General features: G+C 38.7%; 1 protein-coding gene across 2 annotated transcripts in view; it reads left to right on the top strand.

Annotated features, from left to right (window-relative positions):
- cacna2d1a (calcium channel, voltage-dependent, alpha 2/delta subunit 1a) overlaps positions 1–21182 on the top strand; it is a 124258-nt gene that overhangs the window by 41092 nt on the left and 61984 nt on the right. For both annotated transcript variants that reach the window (XM_085136875.1, XM_085136874.1), the window contains exons 4-6: positions 12307–12366; positions 15869–15904; positions 16529–16694. In XM_085136875.1, coding sequence (XP_084993001.1) covers positions 12307–12366; positions 15869–15904; positions 16529–16694 — 262 coding nt within the window. The remainder of the gene's footprint in view (positions 1–12306; positions 12367–15868; positions 15905–16528; positions 16695–21182) is intronic.

Genomic DNA, 21182 nt, shown 5'->3' with positions numbered 1-21182 from the left:
ACACAGCCCTGCTATGAACAACCACAGACATGCAGGGGTAAACGAGGAAACCCACACAGATGTGTAAAAGTAGGGTTTCAACTCCACGTGAGTTATTTTGATTTAATTTCAGGTATTTTGTGATCAGATTCAGGTATTCAGACCCTTTAAGATCAAAAAGGTGCAGTAAGAATATTTCCACTTCTTAGAGTAATTCACATGATTTTTAAATTTGAAAGCTGAGACAGTATTAAACTTTAAATTTTTAAAACCAACCAAAATCTTGTATATTGTAAAGTTTAGGCAATGCTGCGCCTGAAATTAGCAGTGACATTTCTCTTTACACTGACCAAACTGCTGTCCTGGGCTGTGCTTTGCAAATGTCCAATTACTTTTGTATACGTGTCCCTCAGTTTATATGTGACTGATATCAATTGTCAGTGAACACAGTCAATCTTGCTCCAATCTTTTTCTTTTATTGTATAGACTATATACATTTGCCTTTTTTAAACATCACTTTTTGCTCATCTGTTTCAACCATTCCAAGTTAATGTTTCCAAAGTGCTGATGATCTGACTGGGGATATGATTTTGTCTCTTTACAGCTCGTGGGTGATCAAAGAATTTGCCTCTTTTATGTCATGCCACAGTATTTTGTATTCAGTATGTGTCGTTCTTAAAAGGATGTAAAGTGAAACTGAAATTCCCAGCAGGAAAGAAACCACCACGGTACTGACAGAGAAATCCTGAAAAGTTGTCATCGACAGCAACTGTACGGTAGCTAGGTTTTTTTTTTTTTTGTTATTTTTGAGGAAGGTATTGATATGTTTAGCTGTGTGTGCGCGCGTGTATGGCTGAGATGAGAGGGTTTTCTTCCTGATCTCTATATGACTCAGATTCTTTAGGCAGCTGCTGTTGTGGCTTAGCTTCACTGCTTCACACACAAGCTAAGCTCCACTTGTGACCATCTGCGTGCTCTCACATGCATAAGTGCATCACCATCCTTACCTTTTCTTATCCAAAATCAGCTTTCTCTTGACTTTTTCCTCTTTCTTACTCTCCACTGTGATCACACATTTTATCTTTCTTCCGCCTCAAACCCTGCTAAATTCTTTTGCCATCACTTCATCCTGATTCTGTGTCACTTTTCATTCCCAGTTTCCCATTTTAGCATTGCCCTCTGCTCCTCTGTTAGCCGTATCTGTCCTTTTATATGTCTTCTTGTTGGATATAGAAGTATTTGGTATCCTTCCTCATTACAATGTGTTAAAAAGAACTAGCAAAAATAGTTTCCCTGTTGAATTTATGTTAAATTACAAAAATATAACTACCTAAAACTAAATATTTTGCTAGTTGAGTAACATTATTTGATTTGGTAATCCACATTTGCCATGTTTTCTCTTCTGATGAACTGTCATATAAGTAGAAGGTATCCAAATCATCTGGTTGTGTCAGTCATGTGAGCCAGTGTTTTAGCAGAAGTTGAGGTTTTACATTGTGGATGTTCACATTAATTTCTTCCAGGGTGATGCTGCAAGTGTCCATCAGCTGCTAAAATAAGTACCTGCATATAGAGCTCATCCATGTTAAGAAGGTCTGTTAAGGAAGAAAGTGGCAGAGCCTCACCAATATAGGATTTTTAAGACTTATTCATTTTCCCCCTTAATGCACAAAACCTGTTATCTGTGCTTATTTATGTTATCTTTCTTTGATTATATGATGCATTTTAAAATGAGTCTAGTTTTATTTCAAAACAATTTATTCATTTACGCTTTGCCAGACTCTGGTCACGCCAGCTGGTTTTTAATGTTTTTAGTGTTTTTCTCTTATTCTTATTAGTCTCTTGTTTACATTTGAACTTTTCATATGTTGGCTGTTTAAAAATGCAAATATTGGCAGATAGATCTGCCTGCTGATGACGTATCGGGTGAGCTCTGGATAGTGAAGTGGTCTCAAACCACAATGGCCAGGTTTTATTTCAGCTAAAGATGTTGCTCCAAGGGAAATTAATAAGCTTGATGTTGGTTAGGTGGTCAATATCAACTTGCTTCAATGAGATAAAGTCAATACACTTAGAGATAAATGTACAGTTGGCTTCACAGCCTCTGAAGATTCTGTAACCAATATGCACAAGCTAAATGCAAAGAAACTTTTATGGTATTTGGTAATGCACACATACTCTAACAAGTTATTTTTCTCCATAGGCAAGGTTATAACTCACAGGTGGACAACTGATCTTCCTAAGGAGCCACATGAGAAACTGAGACTGTTGTAATAATCTGCTCAATATTAATTTAGTCTCTTTATAAGCTTATTGGTCTAACCCTCCACAACAATCCCAGTTACTCATGTGGCCTCTTGGAAAAATGAGTTGCCCACTGCTGCGGTAAGATAACAGCCTACTTTTTAATAGCACAAGTCTTTACTGTAGCATCTATTAACCAACACTGTAACAGTCTGTAATCATCTTCATGAGTAGCTTTACATCTTTATGTTTGAACAAGAAGTGTTTTGAAATACGACATTTGACCTACGTTAAATAAGACTGCGTATTTTCACCTTTTCTGAGAAGAAGAGCGTCATTGCAGTCACAGACTGTATCTAAAAAATGGATGTAGCCACTGAGACATGACATTTTGGATGTGAAGCATTTGCCATCTTTTTTTATTTTTTTAAATTGACCGTGACGAACAAGGGGTGGACCTGACCTTACACACCATCTTAGACACAGTGATGAATAGTCTGTCACAAAGCAAGCCCATCTTACTTTATAAATCATAAATCATACATGCGTTTATGTCTGTTTTACTCCCAATAGGACCGTATTGACAAAATAAACATCATGCTACATTAAGTAAGTTGTTAAGTGAGACTATAATCTCATCAAGAGTAAAAGTTTCAAACTCTTCTCTATAGGATTTACTTTTCAGAGTATGCCATGTTTCATAAGAAGTCTATAGTTGAAACGTGAATGTGGAGAATTGAAATGGTTGGGTGGGTGTAAAGCAAACTAAGATCCGAGACTAAGGTAATTTCCCTATTGAACATCTATCATGCACATGGTTTATTATGAATTTATCTACACATCACACACTTTATGTGCATGCACACCTTTGTTCATTACTTTCTTTTTTTACCTACCTTGACAGCAGATAGCCTCCCTCTGATATTCAGGCCACCTATGACTCCGTTTTCATCAATTATTGAAGCTTTCCTCTTAACCAATACTCTTTGATGGAGCCAGTGGTTAACTTCTCCCAGTGGAATAGATCATTTCACTCCCCACAGTGACACCAGCAGAATTTTCTCGATATGTTCATTTCTCATTAAAAGAAGGAATTTTACAAGTGGCCTGCAAACCTAGAAGGCCAGAGTTACTGAAGCTGAACTATTAGCAATTAGCGAAATATGCTGAAAAGCCGTTTTTAAAGCTTATCCTAATGACAAAAAAGCTCAGATGATAGCTTTTGCTATTGTCACTGTTTTCCCATTAAAATGTGTTCAGGAAGCAGGTGTTAGTATCAGAATATTTATTTATCTATTTTGTTTGAAGCTTTGAGGAATGCCGAAAAAATAGTTGAAACTTGCCATCTGAACACAATATTAAGACTAAATGCTTAATACATTGTTTTATTTGAATATTTTTCATACTGTGTGCAATGTGACATCTGGACATGCAGATATTTTTGTGATCGTGAATAACTAACTGATGTATTCTGTTTTATTACACAGTAGAAACCATGGATAAATATTTTTTCCTATATGAATTCAAAAAAAAAATCCCTTGTTCGAAGATGACCCATGACCCATCACTGATGATAACCACGGACAAATTAATTTATTTTACATTTAAAAACTTTAGCTGCACTTAAGGTTACACAACTTCAAAAGCAGAGATAAAAAGCAAGAAGTATTAGAGTAGCTGCCATTATTAGTTTTAACTGATGGATGGTCTCAAGATGACCTAAGACTTAACAGGGATGACTGACTTGTTGGGATAAGTGGAAGGTTATTCTCTGTGAGTGCCCTCGAGGAACTCCTCTTGTTGCTTTGTGCCCACCTTGAGAGATGCTTGTTGACAAAAACACCTGCTTATGGTGATATGGCAGCCTGCCATCTCCCACAGACAGACTGCTGAGAGAGAGCAAACTGGCTTACAGAGAAGTTGTTGTGAAGGAATAAGAGAATGAAAAAAAGATTGAGGGACATTGCGCAGGGATGGTCCTTGTTGGACTGCAAATATTTCTCAAGGAAAGTAAAGGAAAAGGACAAAAAAAAAAAACATTTCACCATCCAAAAGAGAAAGTAAGACTATGAGGGGAAAAGGCTGTGCAAAAGTACAGGCGCAGACAGGCCTGGGCTATTTGAATATTGATTGGTGAGGGTTATTTCAGGCCTGGGATTGCATTAGCTCTTTGGCAGCAGATTCATAAGGCGTTGGCTTCCCACCAAAGTCTGAGCCACAATTGGTGGCCATTTTGGAAACAAAAACAACAGTTGTTCTCCAACCCCGGCGACTTGCGTTGGTTTAAATCACTCTCAGAGTGGTTTTCCATCGATAAGAAACTCCATTTCCTTAATTGTGAGTGGGCTGTTGGCATTACCTTCAGTCAGGCAGGTTTGAGTTGACTTTTAATTGTAGAGGAGAAAGACGGCTCACACTTTAGTGGGGAGATAATGAACAAAATGTTTCTAGTCTCTCGTGTTGCCCTCGCATGGGAGCTTTTGCTCTCCACTGTGCCTGGACCATGGATGCGGCAGGTAACCATGACACCCTGGTTGCTAAGCAACATGGGCATCATAAACAGATTCCTCACTCCCTAAGTGAATCACTTCTCTCTTGCTTTCTTTCTGTTACCCCGGTTAACATTCCACACTGGTCAAACAAAATGAGAAAACTGCCATTCAAGTACCCTCATCTCTCCTAATCTGCCACATGCATGCATTAAACACAATATTAGCTGTCTAGGAGCATTCATTTTCATTAAATTGTCCAAGAAGGATGAGCGCATGAGTGTGAGCACTTAAACAGAGCTCTTTTAAGTGTTGCGTTATGTAGCGGTGCGTAATTACAGAGGAGTCACTGATCTCTAGTGTCTGCAAGTGTGTTATTAAACCTCCACTGGATGACATGCTGTGAGTCATTAAACTCTGCTGTTAGAGTCCTAATCATAGTGTAGGCACACACACACACACACACACACACACACACAACACTCATTGCACTCCTCATTCACACGTTTCTTTTTAAATGATGTTGTCCAATAAAATAAGAACAGTTTTGCTTGTACAGTTTCACATGAGTGTTTATCCATTTGTGCTCAAGTATTGAGTTACATTAATTTCTGAGAAGAAAGGATACATCGCATAATGACTGATTTTCTAACAGCTGTCTTTCACTTGAGTGCTGGTGAAAGCCCAAAATTGCTGAATAAACACAATGTCGCATGCTGTTGATATATTATTGGCGGGTTAATTATGCTAATTTAGTCTTACACAAGAGTGGGCCTTTTTGAGTAATAAGCTTATTGCAGTAGGATCTTAAAGGTTTTGATTCATATAGTGAATGGGTTGGGGAACCCCAGGCCTCGAGAGCCGGTTTCCTGCAGGTTTTAGATGTGTCCTTGATCCAACACAGCTTATTCAAATGGCTGAATTACCTCCTCCACATGTCTTGAATTTCTAAGGAGGTCTGGTTAGGAACTAATCATTCAATTAAGGTGTGTTGACCCAGGTTGACCCAGGTGTTATCTAAAATCTGCAGGACACCGGCCCTCGAGGCCTGGAGTTTGACACCCCTGTGTTAGAATATTGCCTCTTGTGAGAAGCAGGGCAAGAAAGGCAAAAATAAACAATCAAACATGGCCTTGGACAGTACTCAGAGAACACACCTGAAAATAAAGTTATGGGAAATCTTCCCATAACTTTATGGTTATGGGAAGATTTTTTCATTTTTTCAAATGTTATGCTAATAGATGTAAAGACCGAGAACCTCAAGAATCCCCACTACTATCATGGGGACCTATGTAGATTTATTTGAATGTTTTTGGTGTTTTGTATGTTTGTAACAGTTTTGCATATTTTTGAACCATATTTATACAAGCAAACACTTTATATACATAAAACGTAACCTACATAAACAAAACTTAAAAATAATATTTTATTGGCATTTTCAGAAATAAAATAAAAATAGATTGACTAACTTGAATAATTTTTGAGTGTGTTTTTCACTAAAACTGAGATGTGGATTCAGAATCTCTTCTGAATATGAAAATGTATATCGTCATCATGCAATGATATTAAAAACTCTTTGTAAGCCCTTTTTAAACTGTGAATTTGTGTGAACTGGGCAAATATTTTAAATCAAATTATTAAAAAAAAATCATCACACTTCAAAACAGTCTTCTAGAAATTGTACAATTGAAATGAGCAAAGTGGCGTGATATTTGGCTGATATCGTACAGGCGATAACTGCAAATATTGGTGTCAAATTACAGCATTTCGCAAAGGCATTAGACCACCTGTCAGGAAAAACCAGAAAATATTTTAGAAAGGAACTTTTAAATTAAACACTACTGAATCCACTGACTTTAATTCGTGTTTTTATAGCCGCTTCACTGCCTCAGGGGTCAGGCAGCTCACAGTTGATATGAATTCAGAAACCATATAAAACATACCTGAAGAAAATGTAAAGATCTTGTAAACTATGTTGAGCAAATCATTCAAAAGGATAATAATTCAATGCAATTTTCATGTGTTTTCACTGTCAATTTAATGACTCTATAAAATGGGTTTCTTGCCCAAATACTTAACAAATCCAATAATGGGATGCACTTCATCACATCATAGGTGTATTGTCTTCAGTTTGTCTGCTAATTCTGTTCTGGATCATAAGTTGCTTGTTTAGTTGCAACAAAGTAATCCTCCAAAAAATCATCACATGTCAATTAGCTTCTAGAAATATATGATTAATTATCTGCAGTCATTACAGCATTTCATTTAATCACTGAATGATTATGAATGGAAAATGCCAGACAATTCCCAACTGTAGTTCCTATACTTGCTGTAAATCTCAGGACACTGTGCCCTTAGTCACTGAGTAATGCTATGTATGCCCAAGGACTCTAAAACATATAAAGTGAACAACAACATGCACATACACACCTATGCAAAGAGTATCCAAAACAGATAGTTTGGCTCCAGAACTTTTGCAACACATATTGCAGCTTAATAGATTTCATTTGATGTTACAGTTTCAGTATGGATTTCACACAGTAGGGATTTTAAGAGGCTTTAAATGACATGATGCAATATTGTGCAAACGTAATCCTGTCTTTCTTAACGAGCATTAATATTTGAAATATTGACTCAATGAGATAAAGAGTGCACGTGTGTGTGTGTGAGAGAGAGAGAGATTTTGGTCACTAGTGACTCATTATTCACCACTTCCTGGACTGTGTGTGCTTGTGTGTGTATTTGTGTGTCTAGCTGCTTTTGTCAGCCCAGCTGTCGCAGTGCTCCGGCTTTGTGTTTGTCATCTCTGTTTTCCTACATGAAACTTATCGGATATACAGTATATGTATACAGATTTCTTGCTCATTATAACTCTATCTCCCTATGTCTGTCACATTTAGTCCCATTCAGATATAACAACAGTGCCTCAGAAAAAGACCGTTTTCATTGTTTTTGTTGTTGTTTTTGTTTTTTTAATTGCTTTACATTGGTCAAATTCTGCTTTTTAATTGAATCAGCAACAGTAGCTATCACAGTGTGTGAGTGTTTCGGTCAAAAACACTGCCTCTGCTTCGTCACGCTTCAGGAAAGAGCTAAAGTAAGCACCATTCAACTAGTTATTGTTGTGATCCGTAAATAGTTATATGTAAAGCCAAATCGCTGACGATCAAAATGGTAACCTTTCTTTTGAAACATACAGCAAATCAGTGAGTGGCTGTAGGTGTGTCCATGTGCAGAACCGTCATATCAACTTTCCAGCTGGGTACAGCTGTAATTGGGAGTTGTTTGCAGCCAGCTGGCACACAGATAGCATGGTCGGCTGGAAGAGTTTGCTGCAGGAGAGATGAGCTGTCAAACCAGAGCACAGCAGTGGATCAGCACCAGTCTCTATCAAGTCACTTCATGCTAAGTTAGTATTTTGGTGAGAGTGATGTCTTCTCTAAAAGACCAGAGTTGTGTAGATAGGGTTAATTTGTCAACTTGCATGCGCTCACTGTACAGTTGTTTTCCTTCTGGTGCCAGTGTAAGTGTGTGTGTGTATATGTGCAATGTGTGCAAATGTATGTCCTCTCTCACCACTTTTTTCTCACCACTCTCCTCCTGGCTCCCTACAGGCTGAGCAGGATAGATCTGACTAAAGTGCTGCCAGTCACAACAGCAGATGCTCATGTTTCCTCTGCTCTCCCGTGCCTCCCTACACATCAGTGAGATGGCAGGTGTGTGTGTGTGTGTCTGTGTGTGCTGTCCTGGCAGTACTAGATGCTCTAATCAGGCTGCCAGGAGCGTGTGTCAGTAAAGCAAGCATGTTTACACAGTACATCTCTGTGTGGTGCTTACAAAATCACAGAGCACAATATGTAATCCAGTGTTCTTAGATCACAGACAAAGGATAAAAAAGAGAGACCATGTGTGAGTGACTCAGTGATTATAAGAGTTTACATACATTAACTGTAATTTTATCAATTTTCTTCTGCTTTAAACTCTTTCCATTGCAAATCATCCTTGCATTAAAACATAATGTGAGGTGTTATTGATCAGTAGAGAGCTTCTTCCACATTTATCCTCCAACAGTGTGCTAAAGATAGCAACCCTGACTAAAACAAATAGAAAATATAAGCTATAAATCCACAGAGTTCTTGTTTGGGGTTAGTTGTTGTTGTTTTTGGGCAAAGTTACACATTATTTGTCATTCTTTTGAGGCCAGCTCAGTTTGTACATGCCGTAATGTTTATAGCTCACATAGTTCATGGGTGTTTATTGCTCTGGGTCCTCAGAAATGACATTTTTGTAGCATAACACATTCAGTTTGCCTCATCGTCGAGTGACATCAGAAGGAGATTAAAGGAATTACAGAAGACATGACTCATTTTCTCCGAGCCGAAGAAAAACGCGTGCAAGCGCACACAGGCTGTGTTCAAGTATTCAGTGGATTTATGAAAGATCTGTTCTGAAGTGGTCACTTGAAGCTTGTTAAACATGTTTTTCTTTCTTATTTGCTAAATGTCAGCAATGTAGCGCCAATTTGAATTTAGCATTTTGGCACATATATCAGTAAAACTCATATTCAGTAGCATGTCTGTCCTAATGAATTCACCTGTATTTGACTGTCCCACAAAAGTGGATGGTCCCTAACTTGAAGTAACTTGGTTCTAAGGCATGAAGCTACATTTTCATTATCTTCTCACTAACGCAACAATGTTCTCATTAGTCTTGCTAAAAGAAATTAGCTCATATTGTATATTTCTATGCCAGCTTGTTAGCAAATCCTTATTTCAACATCTTCTCATTATGTATTGTAAGATAACTGGTGTTGCATTTTTCTTTTATGTACTGTTTGACATGTGTTTATGTTTCACTTTGAGCAGTAAATTCTAAAAAACCTTTAACTGCTTAAAGGCATAGAAAGGCACTGCGAGGCTGTGGATTCAACATAAAAGAGAAGCTACAAGGTGGAAGAAACAGCTGGGCACTTTTGACCCCTTCACCTCTTGATCTGCTGCTGAGATCCTTATAAATGCCTTTTCCTGTGCTCATGTGTTTGTGTGTGTGTACAGCTGCTTGAAATTCAACCTGGCACCTTTAACTACTGGGTGAAAGGAGTCAAATGTAGGTCAGCAGGCCTCACCTGCAGGGAAATACCAAGTAAAACGATAGTAAATACAAATGCATGTGAGCAGGTATCGCTCTGTAATCCATAGCTTTTAATTAAAAAAACAAAAAAATATTTCAGTGGAAGGAATAAGATCAGTATGCATACCCTTTTTATTTTGTTGGAGCATCTTTTGATTGTGATATAGCAGTCAGTCTTTTTGGGTAGGAATTAGCATGCCGCATCTTAACTTGGCAAAAATTTGGCCTCTCTTCTTTGCAGTATTGCTCCAAATCTGTCAGAGTGTGAGGGCTTCTCCTGTGCACAGCCCTATCCAGCTCATTTCACAGATTTTCAGTGGGATTCAGGTCTGGGCTCTGGCTGGGCCATTCCAAAACTTCTTCTGGTGAGGCCAGATTTGGATGTTGATTCAGATATATGCTGTGTGTCATTGTTCTACTGAAAGATAAAATTCATCTTACTGTATGCAACCACATTATTGTTGTGTTGTTACGTGAACATCTGTGTATGGTTAAGTTGAGCAGCTGCATGCTGTATGTGTTTAAGTACTGAACACTATGTTTTCTTAGTAACGTGTGAGCAGGTATGCTGGAATGAGTTTCATTCACCTGCTGCGACTGATATCCAGACTTACATGATGTGAATGTGATGAAAATGCTTTGCAAATTGCTTTTGTGCAGACAACAGAAATGCACACAAAGCCCTTGTCTTCTTATCATGTTTCATTCTTTCGATAATGCTTGGAGCTGAAATGGGAGTGCTTCCACAGTAAACGGCCATCTGTGGGTTTGTGACCACAGAAACGGCACACAAACTGATTTGTCTTTGCACCATTAGTGACCTGACTGGAAACTGACAGGATATTCCCATTAAGTCCATGCAGCCTGGTTGCCACTGGCAACTAGAAACAAAATCTACAAAGGCACTGTGTGTTTGTGCATGTGCAAATAAAAAGACCAGAATGACCCCACTGCCAAGACTCATATACCTCAAAAAAAAAAAAAAAAAAGGGGGGGGGGGGGGTTGTGTGCATGTAGATACATGGAGAGTCATAAACATAAACTTGTCTAACAGAGCAATGACAGAGCAGGTGGCTACCAGGAACGTTGTATACATATGTTCCCTATAAGTAGCCCACATGTCGTGCATTGAAGCTATACCGAAGCCTTTTTTCCCTACCATAACTGCACAGACATAGCAGTAGCGCGTTTTCACCTTTGCTCCCGCCATCTCTTAAAGCTTCTGCTAAATTTCCCCCTAATGAGACACAACCAGAGCGTGGTTTGCGATGCTTTCAGCCTCCAGATAACATAATGGGGTACGGAGCACAAGCATAACTAGTAATGTGAAGTCAGATCTGTGGGCAGCTGCTACTCGTTCTGCTTGTTTTATCTAATTTCTTTCTTTCTTTCTTTTTATGGACATTGATATTTTAAATCAGCAGAGGCTTTCTTTCTAGCTTTCCAGTAACGTCCAATATTTGGTGCATGTTCATGCTTCTTACTTGTGTTTTGATATGAAGTTCTGTCTACCACCAGGAAAATGTGGGGCCAATTGTTCAACGATAACAGAACAAGTGCTTTTGTTATACTTGGTAACTAATGGCAACTCTCCCAAATAGCTAAAATGATGTGTTGCGACTTTAAAGTTTGTCTCATTATCTGTGATTTTCGTTAGACTTTTGTCCCTTGCATAAAAAGATCAGCGCTGTGTTATATATCTTATTGTATGGCTACAAGGATATTAGCTATCTGGTGTTATATTCAGTAATTTTGTTAAAGTGATTCCAAAATTGTTCCTCTTACTGCCTAAATCGTGTTTGAAGCTTGATTTTGCATCACAAACACTGTGACTAATATCCCATCCTGGGATTCACAGTCAGACTTTGTGCTGCCTCGCTGATTCTTGCGACTGTCGTGTTTAATCTTACTGCAAAATTATATTATGGAATTAGAAGAGGAGTGGGTTGATACAGTGAATTAACTGACTCCTTTGCCCCCATCAGATTACTTGCCTATTTTGTGTGTGTGTGTGACTTGAAACTCATAGTGACATACACAAAAGCAGAAAGAGCTGGATTTCATATTTCCCAAGGGCAGTTAATAATACAGTGAATTTCTGGACCATGTACAGATTAAAAACTGGGACCATTATAAACCCATTAACCCAGTCATTATGATCAGATCTCGGGAGAAGATGGAAGGTGGGTGTCTAATTTTAGCACAACTCGGTGTCAATGGTTCTAATTCATACCTGAAGGTATTCGAGGGAAATGTGGTATTTTCCCTTGAATACACTCTGGCTAAGAATCATATGAAATCTGCTGCATTTAATTTTTATGATCACCATTTCTCTAGCTGACCTACTTGTAGTTTTTTCATTGCCGCCTTAGAGTCAAAAGAATTCAAAGGTTTTTATAATATTAAAATGGTCTTATATAATGTGTTTTTCTCTTCTACTCTCCTTCTGTCTGTCTTCTTTTAGAGGCTGGCAACAGAAGCAGAAAAGCTTCAGATGCAACACGTGTGGCAGGACGACAGCGACGTGAGTGAGCAGCCAGGGCATGATCTATCTAATATGTTCATTAACAAGGCTGTCTACATACAGATCAAGTGGTTCGATGAGCTCCATATGTAGGGGAGGTGCAGGGACATGTGATTCATAATCCTTATCATAATAATTGGAAGGAAAATCTAATTACAATCGCAATAGGGCTATAATGACTATATTGATTGAATTTTATCATTTTACATAACAGGCGGAAACTACCAAGGTAGTTATGATGAATAGGTGCACACTCACACGCACACAGCAATTGCTCTCCAGTAATCTTAGTATTACTTACAGCATATAATAAGAGGACAGTGTTTACTCATTAAATTGCTTTGCCTGAAAGCAAGCCCAGTGTTTTAGATCTAACTTTTTCATAATAAACGGAAATGATAAATTTTATCTACTCCAGCTGATTTACACATTAAAAATGAGGTTCTTTGTACATTTTATAGTGGGGAGATTTGGGGGGAAAATCAGCTTAAACATTATTCAACATTATATTTAAAGATTATTCAATGCCGTGCATACTTTCTTGTGCTTTGAAAATAGACAGCGAGATATGGATCTCTGGGTTTTGATTTATTTATTATATTACTCACTGAGTTCGATATCCTTTTGGCCCTTTATGTTTGGCTAGCAAATGTAATTATTTTGGAGATAATGTGACAGGGATTCTTGAACAAATTAACCAAAGCAATATAAAATATTATTAAGCTAAGAGTCATGCATAGTTTATTGCATCTAAATGTATTCACTGTACAACCCATATGGAAAAGATATATATAAATCTTATAAAGTTTTTATCTGTCTTGTATGAAACTTGTATGAAAAGCATACAAGAGTGAAAACACATATAAAATCCCTTGAAAAATTATATAATGAAACTTGTATGTTTTGTATACTTACTAAAAAAATATATGAAAGTAATGAGAAAGTGGCCACTTTCATGAGTAAATCATATATGTTTTTACTATTTCTTTTCCATATGGGAAACATCATACATTGCAATTGTTATGCGGTAAACAAAAGGTGATAGCTTCATACACCTCAGCCCAATTCAAGTGAAACAGCCTCAGGATATCCTTTCACAATGTGCTTATCCTATGTCCTATGTGAACCTGTGGCTCTTTAGTGACCTCATCTCATTTTAACATTTTAAAATGAGATGAGGTCTGTGCTTTGACTGGGCTATTGCAACACCTTGATTCTTTTGTTTTTCAGTCATTCTTTTGCTTGGATTCATTGTCCTGCCGAGCTTTAAGCCACTGGACAGATTGCCATTTGAAATAGTTTGGTATGCTGAGGAGTTCATGGTTGACTTAGTGACTGCCCAAATTATCACCCGTGCTTGGCAGTCGGTATGAGCTGTTTGTGCTGATGAGCTTTGGTTCTGACCAAACAAGGTGCTGTGCATTATAAGCAAATGTTTTCATGGCTTCTTCTTGGCATTTTGTTACAGTAACACACCTAAATGTTCCAGACCAGGTGTATTCTTTTTACACACTGCTTCTGCATTTTGTCTTTTTTACTTAATTTTTGTTAAATTAATGATGACATAGTGCGATATGTCCTGATGCGCAAAGAATTGACAGAGAGTGTACTTTTACCATGACTGTTGCCACCATACTAAGACATGAAAAATATCATCTTAATGTGATAATAGTAAAATTTATTGAAATAGCAAGTGGAGCATTGTGTGTGTTTGTGTGTGTATGTGCCTGTGTCTTCTCTGTCTGTCACCTTTGATAACTGGGTCAGTAATGCTGGGCACCTCTTCCTGCTGACACTTGAAAGCCAGTGCCAGCTGCAGTAAGAACAGCACATTTGCATGTGTCAGTGCATCATAATCATTTTAATCCTTTTGCTGTTGTTCGTGTTTGCATTTGGTATTCACTTATCACATTGATATACTTCATGTAAGAGTAGGATTAAAGTCCCAAATTTTATGCTGCTTGAAATGTAAAAATAATGCTTTACGACCTACCTGAGAAAACAAAGGTCGCCTTTTATGACTGTTGACAGAAAGTAGTGATGGAAAGCACCATAACTGGTGGGAACAGATGATGTTCAAGTTTTTTCTAAGTGGATAGCACATTAAATGAGTCATTTGGTGTTTAAAAATGTAAAAATGAACTGCAGGTGTACCTGTGTGAAATGAGATGCAATACATTAATAAGCATATGCATATTCAGATAAGATTTAGATCATACACACAACATACACGTTTGTTATGTATGTATTCACTTTTTGGTCCTTATGCTCCCTTCATCTCCTTTGCCAGTCTCACACATTAAGTGTTCTTGCACACAGTTTTCTCCTTTGGGAGGTATGATGGTGTGACCTTAATGTGCAAATTGTCTGCACTAACGTCACCTGACACAAAACATCATGAGACAGTCTGCTGTTATTAACTCGTGTGTATGGGTGTGTTGTGGCACACTTTGCAGATATAGTTGATCTCATAAGTCTTCTGGTATATTGGAGCAGTCAAAGCAGAAAAATGGAGAGCAGATGTTTGTGTTTGGCACAGTTTGCCCTGCTAAATCACTTGTGTGTGAGATAATTACAAACTCTTTAAGCTAACACAGCAGTGTTAGTGGCAGGAGCAGTTGCTGTTCTGTTGGCGTGCCACTTCAGAGGTGGTATGCAGGTGGTTGGAATCAGTGAACCATCTCTGTGGCTCCGGGGCATTCATACGTCAACAGCTAGGCTAGCTCGTTATCACCCTGCTAGCCCGTGTATCGACAGCAAGCCCAGCAGTGTAAGAGCAAAACAACACCACTTACTTCACTGCTGCTCAGTATCAGACGCAAACTCACTTGGACTGCAGGGAAAAGTAGCAGGTGCAAGTTAAACTGAGTGATTCAGATGCCCTGTTATGGTTTTTGAGACTAGCTTTAGCATTTTTTTTTTAAAGTTTTGTTCATCTGCTTTCTGTTTCTTTTTTTTGTTGTTTTGAGGTTGAACATGATTTATTGAGATACAGAATTTTATTAAGCTATTTGGTGATTAGCCTCCAGTGACCCATCGTTGCAGAGTGGAATCCCAGTGGTAACAGGAATTAGGATAGGAAGGAACCTTGATTTTTTAATTGAAATCTTTTGCTCTTCGTACTACGTGTAGAATTAGGACATTTATGCTCTCCTGATGATAAACCTTTTCTGTTTTGGACACTGAAATACACACTTTCTGCTGCTGTCAGTGACAGGTCAATTTGTTAGCTGCTTGTACACTTAGTTTTACACTGCACTGACATATACCAGTGTGTACTCCAGGTAGTGCACAATGTGGCAAGACTGGGAGCAATAAGGAAACACCACAGCCTTTTTAAGCATGGCCATCTGTGAGGGCAATCTTGGTAAAACACCTTTAAGATTTTGACCAGCATCAGATACTTTGTTTCAATCTAGTATTGAGATACTAGATTAGACTAAGAGTTTGTGTATTTCTTGTCATGCTTTATTGATATTTTCCTGTTTTGGTGTTTTTGCAGGTCGAGAAAATCAATTACTACAATGCCAAAGACGACGTAAGTACAACTTGAGCAATTTGATGTGATGCCAATTCTCCAGTAAAATCCTACAAGCCATCCACATCAAGCAGCATTGTTGCATTGTTACAATGGGGGAAAGGCTGATTTGAGTTTTCATTGTAGCCTTGAAGAACTGTAAGATTTAAGATTTATGCAAATAAATCTCTGTTAGTACAAATTTGTGCATGCCACAAAAGCTGTTTTTGTGCTTATACTAATATTTGACTCGTGTTTATGAGACAGGTTTTTTTTATGGATCAGGGCCAGTTCATGTTTAGTGCATCACGCATTTAATGCCTCTCCTGGCCTTGGACATCATTTGTCTGCTTTGATAAACAGATTTCGACATCTAATTCCTCTCCACAGCCCCAGTGGGAAACAACCACACACCCACTGCACACTAATGTCACTCTCTGTTTGACTCTCCCCTTTCTATCTGCTTCTATCTAGATACTGGCATTTATCTATCACCGCATAACATCTAGCATACATTATCCATTACATGAAGATACTACACGTACTATGCAGTAATTTTACAGTGTACACACATAAAGCCAAAAATGTTTTCCATGTGATTTTAAAAAATCAAATTCTGCTATTCTTCTTTATTTTCATGTGTAGCTTAGTGGGATAGAAAGCGAGTCAGATACAGAAGGGAAGAAAGATGGAAAGGAGAAGAAGAGGATCCCATACATTCCCGAGGATTTCAGTTTTGACCCAGACTTCAAACGAGACGTCTCCTACAACACAACTGCCGTCCACATCCCAACGGATATATATGAAGGGTGTAAGTTAAAAAAAACACACACACGCTTTCCCTCTCTCTCTTTACCTTTCGTCACAATATGTACTATCTACAGTACTCAGGATGTGACCTCAGCCTTCCAGTGCTGTCTGCACTGTGTAGACAGTTCCACACTAAGGCTAAACCATTCCAGTCTATATATAACCCAAATGCCATCCTCCCAGTGGTCAGCAGTCTGTAGCTCCCACTTTACCCTGGTCACCAGCTGCTCCTTTCCCTCATGTCCACGATGGCCCCACTGACCTCTCAACAGTTGCACAGAAGGTCTGTAGATTGGCCTTTGCAGGATGCTTTGTATTTGCCTGAAGCTGTTCACAGCTATTTGACCATGTTTATCAGTCATCTTTCAGTATCTTTGTCCAAGGGTCTTTATTTACTCTAATGTTCACACCACAGAATTATTAAGTGTGCCTATGCAAAAGCACACTTCTTATCGTTCGTCGGATTAAAGGCCCTTTCCCATAGGACGCGGCATGCGCTGCCTAGAGCGAAGGCCCCAAATTTTGTGTTGCGCTGGCCGTTGCACTCTGCTTGTACGTCATTTTATTGTGGCCGTTCTACATGACGAATCATGGCACTATTTTTGCGAAATTTGCAAAACACTTGAATTCTTTATTTGAAAGTGCACCAACCCAGGCCAAATTGAGCTTGCTGTAATTAAATGTAACAAGTTTAGCTATAAACTATTTCAGAGCTATATAACTGACGTTTGATCTACTAGGGCCTTACAGTGTCAAATACAAAATGGGCATCTACCGTTTAATTAATGCCAGCATCAAGGAAATCGCTTTTGTGTGCATCTGCAAACTACGATATGTTTAATCTTTGTGATAGGTTAATATAGAGTGTAGAGGTTTGTGTTTAATCAAGGTGTGTTGATTGATATTTCCTTAAAAAACATTGACATGATCCTTTGAATGAGATTTCAAAGTAACAACAAAAAGACTACATTAATACAAAGTACACTATTAGACATTGGTGAGTATAATGACTGGACACTGGTGCACACAAATATATAGCTAGAAGCATGCCTGTACATACATGTGCATAGAAATGCTTGCATTAAATGTCCTTGCTGGTAGATATGCAATGCATATAGATTATATGCGATATAGAAACTATATACTATATTAGGACATTTAGAATCAAGAGGACAGACAACATAAAGGGAAGCTTGTAATTTGAGAAACTAACAGTGAATTAAAGGTCATAATTGCCTCACCATAATAATCTGAATGGACTCTACTATTTCAGTCCAAGCTTTAGAAAAGCTTTTCATAGTCACACTTCATCACTGACTGCAGCTTAACATATCACGTTACAGTAATGTGTCACAACTTCATTACAAACTACATTAAACTACACATGATAGTAACATTTATCAGAACATTTAAATAACTTTTTCTAATCCAGGCGTTGGTGCAGATTTAAACATTCATTATCAATTCCAGTAATGATCTTCTCTGTGGACCCGTGGCTAAATTCGGTGGAGTTAGTCACATGACTTTAATGCCCTTATACAGCGAGTCAGTCAACATATTGGACTATAAATGTGCACAGTGACAGGCCTCTGACTGTGCAGACATTTTTGTCATAGCCAAATGGCCAAATGCACTCAGTTATTTTTACAAGCCGCAGTTATGACGATGAAAGGACAGAGAAGGGTAGGGGGCCTGCGTGGTAGGAGGGGATTGTTCTTAGTGTGATTCGTTCAACTGCTTTTTTGCTTCATTACAGTATTTATGAGCGTCTGTCCTTCTGTCTATTTCTAGCGGGACCATAAAACCCTAAATTACTTTTATGTTAATGTTAGTGTGACTTGAAAGCTACTCTGCTAATTCTGCTTATTGTATTACATAATCAATGGCCCTTAAACCTGTTGAATTGTGGGCTGGTTCTCAATTGAGATAGAACTGACTCCACACTGTTGTTGGTACTAACACCAGCAAAGAACTGGTGAGGAAAAGTACAAATCTGTGAATGTTAATTTTTGTTTCTAAATTAAAAACCTGACCTAATAGACTGCATTACCGATTACATTTAAGGTAATATTTGCAGCAATTTTCAGTAAAATACAGCTAAAAAAATAACTTTTACCATTATAGGAGCAGGTGATGGAGGGTGGGGTCTGGGCAGAGTCCCTGTTAGCGCAGTAATAAAGCTGTGCTAGTGCTGTTGCTTTCTATCTCCAAGGACAGGCTGCCACATTGCTGCCTCTCCTTCTGGGTAGTACTGTCAGCGTTGCTATGGCAATATCTGTGTGTCTTTGGGTGTGCGTGTGTGTGTGTGTAGGAGGAGACACACGCACACACTTAGCCATGCCCCGATGTTCTATCTCGTTGTATGGAGGAAGGATTGGTAAGTTGATTAGGGGACTTTGTCTAGACAAGGCTGGCGTCCTTGTGGCTTTTACTGATGCTAAAGGAGCGATGCATCATCCGACCCTTTAATTGCAGTAGACTTTCTCCACAACCGCTACATCTTCCCATCACTTCCTCTTTTTCTTTTTCCTTTCTCTTTACTTTATGCTTTAGTTCCTTTTTCATGCCTTTGTGTGTACCTTCTTAGCTCTCTGTTTTTTTCTGTCTTCCTCAGTACTTTGCTCTCATTCCCTTCACCCCACCCTCTATCACTCTATCCTCTCTTCCCCATCCCTCGCTCTGTTATATTAGGCATATTAATAGTGTGCTGTGAGGAGACAAATGCGCTACCGTCTTTCTCCTCTGCATTAGTCTTACTGATTGGTATCCATTCCACCCACTGCTCCAATGTGGGTGGTCAGACTGGGATTCATTATCATGTTTACGTGTGTGTGTGTGTGCATGCTTACCAGAAAAGGATAGGTTTGTATGTGTGTGTGTGTGTGTGTGTGTGTGTGTCGTAAGGAGAAAGAGAGGAAGAAACACTTTAGGTGTGAGGGCTGTGTGTATATGTGTGTGTGTCACATCATATGCACCTACTCTACTGTATATGGATCATGTGTATGCATGTCTCCTCTCTCATTAAGCAGACTGGCATGAATGCGATGAGAAGAGATGAGAAGAGAGCATTGCGGCCTTGGCAGGAGATCCGAGGCTCGTCTGATGCCCGTTTGCATCAACGCTGTGTGGCACCTGTCAGCCCCAGACACACAAACTCTCTGACACGCTGGGATACTGTGACACCGTGTTTGCGTGTGTGTGTGTTATAGTTACAGCCCCTTTGGCAAAGCTCACAGCACATGAACTGATTTTCTTTTCTTTTTGCACTCTTGTGCCACTTGATGCACGTCCTAATTCATTTACGATGCTGGCAGCCAAACTTTGAGGTATCTTCATTTTCGTCTCCGTGTATCTCTGTGTGCGTATCCTTCCTTCATCTTTCTTCCCGTCTCACAGTCATTACATTGGTGCAGCTTTAAATTGTGTCCTTGCGACAAGTTGGATGCCTTCCCGTGATTTTTTTTTTAATCAGCTGATAGGAGCATACGATTTGGATTCTCCCCCAAATGAGTAGCCAAACCGAGAAAGTTTCTTTCTTTTAACCCCATTTCACCTTTTCTAAAAATAAACAAGGAGACAGACATTGGTGTGTGGGGATTTCTTTCTTCACAACCTCAAAATGTTTTTCCTGCAGATTCCATCTTTCTTGTATCTGTGGTCCCAGGTCAGGTTATGCCTATACATAAATGTAATGTGTACAGAGAGTAATTTTACTTAGTATTTACTCAAGTGTTTATCCATCTGGTCCACAAACCACCATCTTTTTCAGAACTCAAAGTGAGACTCATGCACAGTCATTTTCTTTTTTTGTCTCTTTCTTTGATCACGTCATCTGATTGCAATGGCAAGGACAAGATGGAGATAGTCTGGCCAGTTCTTTGATTCAAGCATCACAGCTAAATAGTTTAGAATGGAGTAAGTTTATCAACACAATCAGCAGGGTCTTTACAAATCATATGGAGTGGTTGTGGCGTCGCAGCTCAGAGATGGTACATAAGAGCAGCAAATAACCAGTAAAACCAGTTGTTAAAGTAGGGTTACTTACTGCTAAAGTAAAGCACTGTGACAAAACAGGATAACAAAAATCATTGGAAACAGTCGTGTGACAAACATGTGCAGTTCGGTTACAAAGTATGCACAACCTGATTGAAATGCTATGTGGTAAATTAATGTCTGCAAATGTCAGTGTTTAAAAAGAGTGGGACAAAATTCCTCAACATCAATGTGAGAGATGGATGGAAGCCATACAGAAAATGATTGCTTGAAAGTTATTGGTGCTTGAAGGGGTTCTACAAGCTATTAAATCAGCCTTGTGAAAACTTTCTTCTTTACATGCCAAACCAAGAGAATGAAACCAGCTTACTACATGAATTACAAAAAACACCAGTAAACCAAAACAGTTAAACTTCCCGCCCAAATCAGACTACAGAGGAACACCTCTATTTCTAGTTTGGTTTAACAACTAAGTGTGAGCCTGTGTAGTGCGTGG

Source organism: Neolamprologus multifasciatus, chromosome 17 (assembly GCF_963576455.1).
Source record: "Neolamprologus multifasciatus chromosome 17, fNeoMul1.2, whole genome shotgun sequence".
Lineage (NCBI taxonomy): Eukaryota > Metazoa > Chordata > Actinopteri > Cichliformes > Cichlidae > Neolamprologus > Neolamprologus multifasciatus.
Note: the sequence above shows the minus strand (reverse complement) of the source record. Positions and strands in the feature narration are given on the sequence as shown.